Source organism: Eleutherodactylus coqui, chromosome 3 (assembly GCF_035609145.1).
Source record: "Eleutherodactylus coqui strain aEleCoq1 chromosome 3, aEleCoq1.hap1, whole genome shotgun sequence".
Lineage (NCBI taxonomy): Eukaryota > Metazoa > Chordata > Amphibia > Anura > Eleutherodactylidae > Eleutherodactylus > Eleutherodactylus coqui.
Window position 1 is genome coordinate 141,105,662 of NC_089839.1, and position 14,014 is coordinate 141,119,675.

The 14,014-nt window shown below is 44.1% G+C and overlaps 1 protein-coding gene across 2 annotated transcripts in view; it reads left to right on the forward strand.

Annotated features, from left to right (window-relative positions):
- MRTFA (myocardin related transcription factor A) overlaps positions 1-14,014 on the forward strand; it is a 94,524-nt gene that overhangs the window by 53,511 nt on the left and 26,999 nt on the right. For both annotated transcript variants that reach the window (XM_066596184.1, XM_066596183.1), the window contains exon 7: positions 12,232-12,476. In XM_066596184.1, the coding sequence (XP_066452281.1) occupies positions 12,232-12,476 (245 nt within the window). The remainder of the gene's footprint in view (positions 1-12,231; positions 12,477-14,014) is intronic.

Genomic DNA, 14,014 nt, shown 5'->3' on the forward strand with positions numbered 1-14,014 from the left:
GCCTGACTGGGGCATGCAGTTTGGGCCGAAGCCCACCTGTATTTAATCAGACGTTAGCTCTGCTGTCCAGGGCACTGCAATGGGATATATTTTTGTACCGCCAGTGGGTTCCAGGGAGCCACCCATGCTGTAGGTCCACACGGACCTCACATTAGGGAGTTGTACCTGCCTGTGTCTATGTATTAAAAACCCCGGTCTGACTGGGGCATGCAGTGTGGGCCGAAGCCCACCTGTATTTTATCTGACGTTACCTCAGCTGTGCAGGGCAATGCAATGGGATATATTTATGTACCGCCGGTGGCTTCCTGGCACCCACCCATGCTGTCGGTCCACACGGAGTTGTAACTGCCTGTGTCCACTTCTAAAGAACCCCAGTCTGACTGGGGCATGCAGTGTGGGCCAAAGCCCACCTGCATTTAACATGACATTACCTCAGCTGTGATGGGCAATGCAATGGGATATATTTATGTACCGCCGGTGGGTTCCAGGGAGCCACCCATGCTGTGGGTCCACAGGGAGTTGTAACTGCATTTGTCTACTTCTAAAGAACCCCAGTCTGACTGGGGCATGCAGTGTGGGCCGAAGCCCACCTGCATTTAACATGACATTACCTCAGCTGTGATGGGCACTGCAATGGGATACATTTATGTACAGCCGGTGGGTTCCAGGGAGCCACCCATGCTGTGGGTGCACACGGAATTCCCATTGCGGAGTTGTACCTGCCTGTGACTATTTATAAAAAACTGCGGTCTGACTGGGGCATGCAAACACCCATCGCGGTGTTTGACCTGTCTGGCACAAAGACTGACTGACTTGGGTAGGAGGCAGAGCACAGATGGCTTTCCCCTTGCAGTGTGGATTGAGGTATGCGACACCTTGACAGAATGAATAGTGTGTGGCACATAGGTTCCCCATTGCTATGCCCACGTGTGCAGCTCCTGATGGAGGTGGCATAGGATTGGATTTCTCATTGCTTCTGTACAGCATTGTGGGCTATCGCCCCGCCCCTTTTAAAGAGGGTCACTGCCTAGCCGTGCCAACCCTCTGCAGTGTGTGCCTGCGGTTCCTCCTCATGGCAGACGCACTTATAAATAGACATGAGGGTGGTGTGGCATGAGGGCAGCTGAAGGCTGCGCAGGGACACTTTGGTGTGTGCTGTGGACACTGGGTCATGCGGGGGGGTTGGGCAGCATGTAACCCAGGAGAAGTAGCAGCGGAGTGTCATGCAGGCAGTGATTGTGCTTTGTTTGAGGTAGTGTGGTGCTTAGCTAAGGTATGCATTGCTAATGAGGGCTTTTCAGAAGTAGAAAATTGTTGGGAGGGGGGGGCCCACTCTTGCCGCTATTGTGGCTTAATAGTGGGACCTGGGAACTTGAGATGCAGCCCAACATGTAGCCCCTCGCCTGCCCTATCCGTTGCTGTGTCGTTCCCATCACTTTCTTGAATTGTCCAGATTTTCACAAATGGAAACCTTAGCGAGCATCGGCGATATACAAAAATGCTCGGGTCGCCCATTGACTTCAATGGGGTTCGTTATTCGAAACGAACCCTCGAGCATCGCGAAATTTTCGTCCCGAGTAACGAGCACCCGAGAATTTTGGTGCTCGCTCATCTCTAATGCTAACTAGAGATGAGCGAATGTACTCGGTAAGGCCGATTTCGCAATCGAGCACCGCGATTTTCGAGTACTTCACTACTCGGGTGCGCTGTGGGTGAGCGGGGGGTTGCAGCGGGGAGTGGGGGGGAGAGGGAGAGAGAGAGGGCTCCCCCCTGTTCCCCGCTGCTACCCCCCACTCCCCTCTGCAACCCCCCGCCCCACAGCGCCCCCGAGTACTTTTCACCCGAGTAGTGAAGTACTCGAAAATCGCGGTGCTCGATTGCGAAATCGCCCTTACCGAGTACGTTCGCTCATCTCTAATGCTAACTTGTTTGCTGACATGAGGAACCTCCTTTGCTAAGAGCTTTAGGTATTGTGCACATACACCATCAGGTTTTGCGCTCCAGTTTTTAAAGCCAAAACATGGAGTGGATTCAAAAAAAGAGATGCAGAATCATCATTTTATACTTTCTCTTTATAATCCAGACCTGGCTTTGGCTTTAAAAACGTAAGCAAAAAACCTGATCAAAACTTGCAGGTAAAGTGTTAGAGTTGATATATAAATTTTTGACTTTTTTTTAGGTCATTGGCCAAGGGTTAGTAATGCTCCTGTGTCCAGATCACATTTTGCAGTTCTGGTATCTCTACATTTTTTATTTTTCCAGTGACATAACTACATAAAAGTCTGGGTTTTTTTGCGGGCCGGGTTGTTTCTTTTTAATGGTACCCTTTAATGTACCATAAAATATGTTGAAAAACTTCTAAAAATTTTTAAATAGGGCGAAATGTGAAAAAACCTGCAATGACGCCCTTTTTTGGGGGTGGGGGGTGGGGTGTTACGGCATTCACACTGCAGTAAAAAGGACATTTTTGTGGGACAATATGATTACAGTAAAATCTAATTTATATAGTTTTTTTATGCAGTACTACTTAAAACATGAAATGCCTTTAGGAAATTTGCTTTTTGTCGCTGTTTTTTGATCTCCATAATTTTATTCTTCTGTTGATGGGGTTCTTTGAGGGCCCTTTTCTTGCAAAGTGACCTGTAGTTTTTATTGGTGGCATTTTTGCGTACATATGACTTTTTGATTCCAAGGAATCTGCAAAGCGCTTTCCCACACAAAATAATAAGAGCTGGCGAGTATGCAGTGGCAGAGAAATTAGATTGGAAAAGGTTAGAAATAGGTAAATACAACCTCAGGGCTTATTTGCATGAACGTATATCGGCCGGCGTTTTCACGGCTGGCTGATATACGCTTCCTTCTAAGCAGTTCCCCCCTTCCCTCTCACTCACCAGTTCTCTGCCTCTCTATTCCCCTCCAAGCAGTTTGCAATGGGAGTTGTTGGGACGGGGCAGAGCTAAGCTCCTGCCCTCTCCCCACCCCTTCTCCATAGCCAGCAGTTAGAGTGGGCAAGACAGAGTGGAACTTAGCTCCGCTCTCATCCTGCCCCCTCCCATTGCAAACGCCGGAGTGAAGGGGGGAATTGCTTAGACAGAAGCGTATATCGTCCAGCCATGAAAACGTCGGCCAATATACGCTCATGTAAATAAGCCCTCAGATGAACAACACATGACAAGTTACACAGTCTCATTATTTATTTAACAAAAACTAGACCAAAATCCAGAACAGTGTGTGAAAAATTAAATACAGTCTTACTGCTTTTACACAAATTAAGAGGGTAAGTAGTAGCCAGGTCGTACTAATCAAATGCCCTTCATTAATTAGCCACCTCTATAAAAGCAAATGTTTTGGGAGTTTGCTCGTCTAGATCATTCTGGTGTATGTTACCGCAACCCTCCAGTTCTAAAAAAGTAAAGATTGCTTTATCTGACTACCTGATGCACACTGTGCACTAGTATGCATCATTAGTCAAACAGACTATACCGGCTTTGATTAACCAGTGCGAGCCGCATTAATAGTGGTGACCAGTTACAGCAGTGTGTTTAGGTTGGGGTCCCACAGCACTGTAATAGCCGCTTTTTGTAAATTGTGCGTATATATCTTTAACCACTTAATTGACACATTTTTTAGTTATTTACTTTTTTAAAATGTCACTTTTTTATTAGAAATTTAATTTCTATGATTCTTTCTGTACTTGGGAGTGTAATGTTTTAAAAAATATTTTGTATAGTTTAGGAGATATGATGTTACAGCCACCGGCCCCTTTAAAAGCAATGGGAGGCAGGCAACCCCAGCAGTGATTTTTTTTTAAATCTTGAAGTATAAGCCATTCTCTGAAAATCATCCCTAGCTTGTGTAAAAACTAAAAAAATATATATACTCAACTCTCTGCTGCTGTTGGCGTCCAGTGGGTCTTGCCGCTTGGCTGCCAACTCACCCAGCTAGCTTGTGTAAGGTCTGCGGGGGTGAAGGAATCCTCTGTCACTGCTGTTACAGCAGTGGCAGTGGATCATGATCATCGCCCATTGATTTCAATGGGACTGGAGCCGCTCTTGCACGTCGCATATCATGCTCCGGAGACAAATTAATTTTTTTTTCTCCTGAACACATGCCTGAAGACGAAGTCAGGCAAGGGGTTAAATATGTGACATGTGTGAAATTGTGTGTGTGTATTACTTTAAATGTGCCTATGCTACCTAATCCTGCATGACTTTGCAGAATACACTCTAAGCTGCTTACAGCTACTAGTCACCCCTAACACTGGGATTGGATAATCAGATTTCCCCTAGCTCAGGATTGGTGAAGAGGAAGTGTATAAAAGGTAGAAAGTGGGTGGGGTTAGTGAGTTCCATCTAGACGTCTAGCCAGCTTGGAAAAGTCTGAAGGAGAGCAGGAAGAAGAAGAAAAAGAAGAAGAAGAAGAAGAAGAAGAAAGCCAGTGAGGTGGAAAGCTAGAACATCCAAATTTGAGTACTTAAAATACAAGAAATGTTTAGCAGGGAGAGGAGATAGAGAGAGAAACAACAGAAGAGTAAAATAAGGAAGAGAAAGGAGATCAAATCAGCAAGTCATATTCAGTGTAGTAGTCAAAGCCAGGAAGAAAAGCAGGAAGCTAGTCAGTCCCCTAAGTAAAGCTTGGAATTAATCAATGTCTGCAACTGTAATACAAGTTCGCCTACCTCAAGAAAATGTACCCGTATATACTCGAGTATTAGCCGACCCGAGTATAAGCCGAGTCAATAAGTTTTACCACAAAAAACTGGTAAAACTTATTGATTTGAGTATAAGCCTAGCTAGACTCGAGTATATACTAGGTTAAAAAAAATGCAATACTCACCTCTCAGCCGGCATCTGTGTCCCCGGCGCGATGCTCTCCCCGGCGATGCAGCAAGCTGCTTCAGTCTTCTCCCCGCTGTCAGCTCCCTGGCTTAATTTTGAAATCCCCCGCTGTCAGCGCTGTGTGATGAAGCGCTGTGATTGGATCGAGCACCGGCCAATCACAGTCGGTGCTCGATAAACCAATCACAGCCATTCAGTGATATAATTTGATCCAGTTACTGCGCATCCTCACACAGCGCTGACGACGGGTGATTTAAAAACCAAGCCAGGGAGATGATAGTGTGGAGAAGACTGAAGCAGCTTGCCGCACTGCCAGGGACAACATCGCGCCAGGGACACAGACCCTGGCTGAGAGGTGAGTATTGCATTTTTTTCTTTTACCTCAATCGAGTACAAGCCGAGGGGGGCTTTTTCAGCACATTTTTTGTGCTGAAAAACTAGGCTTATACTCAAGTATATACAGTAATTTAATCTGTATGACTTCTGCAAGTCTAACAGTTCCCTCTCTCCCTGCAATAAAGAGTTAAATTCTTTTCACCATCTAAAGTCTGCTTTTTGGAGTGCTTCCCACCAACCACAACATCTGCACTAAGGTACCACATGACACTACAGGAGAGCAAGGACTACTACCCCCATTATTGTTTAGTTCTCCACTCTTTATGTTTTTTTATTTTTGTTCGGTATGGGTCCCTTCCCATATACAGATTGGCTTCACTACAAATAAACACCTTCCCCTACCCGACTCAATGGGTGGCGCCCCACTGGGTCATCCCCATCCTTCCCTGCCCAACCCCGTGGGCAGTAGGCGTTAAGAGCTGCCTATTTTTGACCTTGGTGTAGCTAGACCTTAAGAGCGGCATTTTTCCACTCTGACAGGATGAGGAGGAGAGTCACTGTGACTACCATCTCATTTTCGCTCGCTGCTTAACACCTTCTAGGTCTGGGTCGCTGCATGTGTAGTGTCTTAGACTACAAGTGCATACTATACACAGTGTACATTAGAGGTAGTTAGAAGTGGTTTGGCCACCTTTGTTTGTCCAGGACCAGAGAGTTGCTTTAACACAATGCCAAGGAGGAAAGACATCAGCAATGATCTTAGAGAAGCAATTGTTGCTGACCATCAGTCTGGAAAGGGTTATAAGGCCATTTTCAAACAATTTGGAGCCCCTTCTTCTACAATGAGAAAGATTATTCACAAATAAAAACATTCAAGACAGCTGAAAATCTACCCAGTAGTAGATATCCCAGTGAATTCAACGCAAGACTGCAATGTTCAAAGAAATTGCAAAAAACCAAAGAGCTACATTTCAGACTCTATCCTAAGCTAAAGCTTGGCTGAAACTGGGTCCTGGAACACGACAATGATTCTAAGCACAGCAAATCTACATCAGATGGCTGAAAAAGAAAATAATTAAGAGTTGTAATAGCCCAGTCAATGTACAGATCTCAACCCAATTAAGGACTAATTCAGTTCTGATATGGATTTTAAGGACCTATATGTCAGAAAACCTCCACGAACCACCCCAATGTAAAAACTACAACCCTCAAAGTATTGGAAACGGCATTTAGGAAGCTTGCTAACCCTTTAGATGTTTCACAGGTATTAAAGCAAAGTCGATCAGAAATTAGAACATTTCATTTTTCTATAACACTGCAGGAGCTAGCAGAGAAGCATAACTAAATTTATAACCCAGATTCTGCAGGTTTTAGAAATGCCGAATATGTGGAAGTAAACTGTTTAGGCAAACGCCGAGCTCAGATCCATTTGCAACCGTATACTGTCCTCTCTTATGTTAATTGCTTTATAGTTTTGTAGATTGCGCAAATATTGATAATTTACTGCACAATCCTTCTATCAGGTCATTAGTAAGTATATCAAAAAGAATAATGCCAAGTACTGACATCTGTGGTACCCCACTACTAATAGTTACCCAATCAGTGTATGTACCATTTATAACCCCCCTCTGCTTTCTATCACTAAGCAGTTACTTACCCACTTACACACATTCTTGCCCAGACCAAGCATTCCCCTTTTATATACCAACCTTTTATGCGGAACAGTATCACATGCTTTGGAAAAGCCCAGATACACAAGATTCGCAGCTATTTTCCTTAAGGTACTCCAGGATATCATCTCTTAGAAACCCTTCAAACATTTTACCTACAATTGAAGTAAGACTTACTGGTCTGTCATTTCCAGGTTCACCCTTTGACCCCTTTTTGAATATCTCACCACATTCGCTATGCACCAATGCAGTGGAACAGCCCTATCACTCTATAAAGTCCTTAAATATAAAAAAACAACGGTTTGTCTATCCCATTGCTTAAATCCCTTAGAACTCGTTGGTGCATGCTGTTGGGACCGACAATTTATCTATTTTAATCTTTTTAAGGCGGATCTGCACTTCTTCCTGGGTTAAACTGGTGACATTTCATGGAGAGTTTACATTATCATTCTGTATCTCATCTGACATTTATTCTGTGATCACATCAATAGCAAACATTTTTTTTTTTTTAAATAAACTTTTTAGGCATCCCAGCTATCCAAACATCCCACATTGTGTGGGTCCAATGGGGTCATAGAGGGAGCCCCCACCCTCTGTCTAGCCAGACGCTGTTGATCATAGTATCTAAGGGGCTAAAAGTCAGGATCAGAATTATCTGTCATTATAGCATGGTATGGTGGCGGTTGTCAACTTCCTGATTGGCAGCGCCATATATGCATGCATCACTTTTTCATCTTGAATATTAACAGCAATCTGTGATGCATATGTTGAGGAGCCCCGAAATACCAATGAGAGAAGTTATAATACATAACACAAGTACTAAAAAGTACTCAAAACAATTATTCAGGTCCTGCAGAGTATTGCTTTCTGCAATGTCGATATTGCTTATCATTAAGTGCAATTTTATTATAAAGATCTGCATATCAAAAGAGTTGGGATACTGTGTAGAATGTAAATAAACATAAGGAAAAAAGACTGCAATGATTTAGAAATGTTATATAATCATATTTTATTCATTATAGAACATAGTACATATCAGAAGGTGAAAGTGAGACATTGTTTCATTTCATTAAAAAAAATTAACTCATTTAGAAATTGACGGCAACAACACATCTCACGAAAGTTGGGGCAGGGCCATGCCTACTATTGTGTAGCATCACCTCTTTTTACAAAAGTCTGTAAATATCTGGGAAGTGACCAGTTGTTGGAGTTTTGGGAAAGCAATGTTGTCCCATTCTTATCTGATGTAGCATTCTAGCTGCTCAACAGCCCTAGGTCATCTTTGCTGATTTTTTTGTTTCACAATGCATTAAAAGTTTCCTATTGGTGAAAGGTCTGGACTGCCAGTTCAGCCTCCAGACCCTTCTTCAGTGAAGTCATGCTGCTTTGGTGGATGCAGTTTAACATTTTCTTGCCGAAATCTGCAAGGCCTTGTCTGAAAGAGAAGACGTCTGGATGGGAGCAGGTGTTGTTCAACAACCTCTATATACTGCTCAGCATTGATAGTGCCTTTCAAGATGTGTAAGCGTCCCATGCCATAGGCACTAGTGCAATCCCATTCCATCAGAGATGCAGAACTGTGCGCTGATAACAAGCTGGATGTTCCCTCTCCTCTTGAGTCCGCAGGACATAGCATCTGTGGTTTCCAAAAAGAATTTAAATTTTTTATTCAGCTGATCACAGAACAGTTTTCCATTTTGCCTCAGTCCATTATCAATTAGCTTTGGCCCAGAGAAGACGCCGGCGATTCTGGATTGTGTTGACATACGGCTTCTTCTTTGCATGACACAGCTGTAACTTGCATTTGTGATTTGCAAGGCGAACTGTGCTTACAGAGAATGATTTCTGGAAGTATTCCTGAGCCCATGCAGTGATTTGCATTACAGAATCATGTCTGTTTTTAATGCAGTGACTCACGAGTGCCAGTATATCCGGGACATCTAATATTGACCGTTGGCCTTGTCTACGTAAATTTCTCCAGATTCTCTGAATCTTTTGATGATGATATGTACTGTAGATGGGGGGAGTATTCAAAGTCTTTGCAATTTTACATTGAGGAACTTTTTTCTGAAATTGTTTCACAGTTTTTAGATGCAGTTTTTCTGATTAGTGAACCTCTACCCATCTTTGCTTCTGAGAGACTCTGCCTCTCTAACATGTTCTTTTTATACGCAGTCATGTGACTTAATAGAAAATTTACCCTCCAGCTGTTCTTCATTAGTACCACTAACTTTTCCATCCTTTTGTTACCACTGGCCAAACTTTTGTGAAATGTGTTGCTACCACCAATTTCAAAATTAATTAATTTTTTTAATGAAATGGAAAAAATGTCTCCCTTTCAATTTCTGATATGTATTCCATGTTCTATGCCTGAGGAAGACACTGATCTGGGCTTGAAACATATAGCCTATTTTTACTGTATTTTGTCATATAAAAACTGTATTTTTCCTTAGATGGCCAAGTTCTACTTTCCTTTGTTTGCTTTGTCTCTTTCATGACATGGAACATGAGAGGTCTTAAACCCTTAGGCCATTTTTACACGGTCGAGAAAATCATGTGAGATTACAAGACGCACAAATCTCGCACAAATATGAACCCCATTTTTTTGAATGGAGTCATACATATGAGCGATTTTTTTTTTCCGCATCACATTGCTGAGTGGGTAAAAATCATGGCATGTCCTATCTTTGGGCGTACCCTTGCATTGCATCGCCCATTGTTTTCAATGGGGCCAGCGGCAGCATTGCACCATATGCCAAGTGCATACGAGTGTGATGCAATGTCTCCATTGAAAACAATGGGAGACACTTTGTGATCCTCCACCACAACAGTTTTGATACAAAAATGCCTTGTATCAGCAGCCATGTTGCACTTGCTTGTGTGAGGTTAGCCTAAGTAACAAGCCTATTTTTTGACTTAAGGACCAAGAGTTATTCATCATCGCATTGCAAAAGCAATAACTTATTGACATAGCCATATAAAGATTAATTTTTTGGGACAAGTTGTATTTTTAATTACACCACTCTGGGTTACATATAATGTGTTGTATAGCTTTTATTACATTTTTGAGGGGAGAAGATGGGACACCCCCCACCCCACCCCCGACCAGACCAGATATTTTTTACTCTTGCACAATTGAAAACACTTAAAAAAAACTATTGAATTTGCAATCCCACATTCTAAGGGTTGATTTACAAGGGCTGATTATCGCTTAAAGATCGCTCAAACGACAGTTTGAGTGACAGCTTTGAGTGATCATTTTGCATAAAAATTAATTGGCATTTAAGTAGCTACTCAGCTACTTAAAGGGGTTGTCTCGCAGCAAACCTCAAAATTTTACCTTACCCCATTCCCCCTGTCACCCCCCTGGCATAAAATAGCAAATTAAAGCGGTTTTTAAACCGCTTGCTACTTACCGATCCGACGAAATAAGGACTTTAAAAAATCTTCTCCCTAAGATGCCCGCCGGTCCTTTCCCAGGGATGCACTGCGGTTTTCTCCCATGGTGCACCGCGGGTCTTCTCCCATGGTGCACCATGGGCTCTGTGCGTTCCATTGCCGATTCCAGCCTCCTGATTGGCTGGAATCGGCACACGTGATGGGGGCGGAGCTATGCGATGACGTGTAGAAGGGGCGGAGCCAGAACGCTGCTCGTGCCTGGACCGAGCAGAAGGGGAGAAGACCGCACAGCGCAAGCGCGTCTAAAAAAGCAAGAAGACATCAGAATTAGACGGATCCATGGAGACGGGGACGCTAGCAACGGAGCAGGTAAGTGAATAACTTCTGTATGGCTCATATTTAATGCACGATGTACATTACAAAGTGCATTAATATGGCCATACAGAAGTGTATAACCCCACTTGCTGCCGCGAGACAACCCCTTTAAATACCAATTAGGTATGCAAATGAAGCCTTAGCTGAGCGCAGATAATAGCCCAAAGCTATTATCTGCGCTCAGATCCTTTGTTGAGTGCCGATTTTTATGTTGTACTGATTTTAACGATCAGATGATGGGCGCACATTTACACGCAACGACATCTAAGCTTAGAATGAGCAGAGATTCATATGAATAAAATACAAGTTAGGGCTCTCTCATACAGCCGTAGGCACTGTAAAAACGCGTGAACGGGCGCTCAAATCTAATGTTTGTGTGCCCATTCAGACATCACCGCCCGGCGCATATACGCCGAGGCCGCAATGCTGTCTCCCCTCCCTTCCCCCTCGCTGGCTCAACTCCTCTCTCCTCTCCCCTCCCCTCCGGCTGTTTGCAATGGGATGGGGCAGCGCAGAGCTAAGCTCCAGCCCCCTCCCCATGCCTTGTCCGCAGCCAGCAATGGGATAGGGCGGGGAGGAGCTTAGCTCCGCCCGCATCCCACCCCTTCCATTGCAAACAGCCAGAGGGGAGGAGAGAGGAGGAAAGAAGTCATGCAGCTAAACTCCCTCCCACCTCCTTTCTCTGGCCACTGTCATTGGCTCCCATAGGAGTCAATGCAGCGGCCGACGTATCCTGGCCGGAAAGATAGTTCCAGGACTATCTTTCTGGCCTGGCGCTATATTAGCTATATTTTATGCTGCGGGAATACGGCCAAGTGATCTGATACATTGAAATCCAATGCATCAGATCGTAGCGTATATCGGCTGACGGTAAAAAAACGGCGGCAGATATATGCTCGTGTGAAAGAGTCCTTATGCTGAAACTTTTCCAACAAGCTATATAGCCACCTGTTTAGCTCCCCCTGATTCATAATATGTTGCCTGCAAACTTGACAGCAAGTTCAAGTAGATGGGTTCCTTTTTAATTTAAAAAGTGTTGTGTGTAAGCTGTTTACAGAAATGATCCCTGTACCTATGTATAGTAACACAAAGTTTCTTCAGGGAAAGGGCTAATTTTAATGCTGGGTTCACACGGGGAGGATTTGCAGCGTAAATTCCGTGCGGAATTTCGCTGCGGCAAATCCGAATGTGGCTGCTAAACCCAGGATTAGCCAGCCATGTGGACGAGATTTCTCAGAAATCTCGTCCACACGGGACGGCAAATCCGCTGCGGCTAAGCCGGCAGAAGCCGCCGCTGCTGCGCGGATTTGCCGACCGCAGCATGTTCATTTTTCTTTTTACGCTGCGGCCACGCTCTCCTCTATGGGAGAAAGAGCGAGCAGGCGGGCCACTTCAAAACCATCGGGGGTTTTGAAGTAGCGGTTCTCCCAGCGGAAATCTCGCGGTCTTTTGCTGTGGCCAAACCGCGGGATTTCCATCGTGAACCCGCCCCGTTTGAACCAAGCCTAAGAGCATTTAACTTCCCTTCATGCTTATATCCTATTGTTACAAGGACTCCAATTAAATGCTTTTCAGTTATAACAAGCTTACCTATTTCATTTTTTATATTTCAGCAAAACCATACAAAAACATTTCACGAAAAATTTCGAGCTAAGAAAATAAAAAATACCAAACTCAAGATGAAGAAGCTGAAGTATCACCAGTATGTTTCCCCTGATCAAAGGCTGAAAGGGTCTCCAACAATGAACTCCTCTTATGCAAAAATTCTGCAACAGCAGCAGCTTTTTCTTCAGCTACAAATTATTAATCATCAGCAGCAGAATTACAATTATCAGACCATCCTTCCAGCACCTCCAAAGTAAGTTCAGTTGTATAAGTTTTGATATATTGTCAGGATTTTATTTCTAAGTAAGGCCTCATGTCCACGGGCCTGCACGGTTTCCCCATTTCCCCATGAGGCCAGAAAATAAAATATACTTACCTGTCCAGATACTGCGGGGATTTCCTCCTTGCAGGCCGGATCTGCTTTCTTCTGTACGACCTATGGGCGCGGATCTTACACACGGGAGACCCGCGTGGTTTTTAAAATTCAATTTTTGCCATGGACATGAGGCCTTAGTGGTTTCTATAACTGAAATACACTGACATGCCAAAATTCATGGGACAGGAACTAATATCATGCAGGACACTCTCTAGCTCAGCAAAGTGCAGCAACTTGACATGGCATTGATTCCACAAGTGGATGGGAGACCACTGGAGGGATGTTGAGCAGTGAGGTCTGAACAGCCATCCACAACTCCATGATATTCATAGATGTAGGATCTCTGGCGTATAAGAACCTTTCCATCCCATCCCATAAGTGCTCAATTAAGCTCATGCATGGTGAACGTGGAGGCCACACCATCTATAAGAATTCTCCAGTATGCACCTTGAACCAGTTGTGGACAACTTAAGCCTGATGGCACGGTGCATTACCTCATTGGAATATCCCATTGCTGTTGGGTACATGAAGCCCATGAAGGGCTGCAAATGGTCACCATGTAGTGAAACGTATTTGACATTGGTCAATAAAATGCTTAGGAGGACCAGTAGACCCAACCCATGCTATAAGAACACACCTGCATGAAGTCATCAGCACACTGCACAGTGCCTTTTTGACAACTGGGGTACATGGCTTCATGGGCTCTTCTCCACACACGAACACTACCATCAGCCCAAAACAATTAGTACTATGGCATATCCTACCATACCACATTACCAGTCCTCTAAGGTCCAGTTAACAACCTCACAAGCCCAGGTGAGGCACTGTGTCTGATGCACGGGTGCTAACAAAGGCACTTCTGCCCCTATATCTGATGGAAACTAAGGAATGCTGCACTGACCTGAGGAATATGCATGTGTGGTGTCCTGTACGGAATGTGGATAAAATTTCTGTCTCAGTCACTTGTCTGTTTGCGCAGTCCATTTTAGCCAGAAGTCACTGGTCATGATCCTTAAGCACCCGTGAGCGGCCACTCTGCTGTCTATTGTGGGTGGTAATGCCTTCTATGGCATACAGTATTCCCTGTACATGTGACACTGTGGATTAAAGACTGTTAAATGCCCGTACAACTTCAGAAATTGAATGCCTCATCAGTCTGGCATTTACGGTTATAGAATCATAGAATGGTAGAGTTGGAACGGATCTCCAGGGTCATCAGGTCCCACCTCCTGCTCAGTGCAGGATTCACTAAATCATGCCTGACAGATGTCTGTCTATTTGTTACTTACTATACAGCGCATTCAGTACTTAAGCTGCCATTGAACTTAGCTCATGAGGAAACACCAACTTGTAACATCAGTAAAAATAGTGAACGTGGACGAATGTTGCAGCAATGTAAGCTTTTGGTGTGGGAC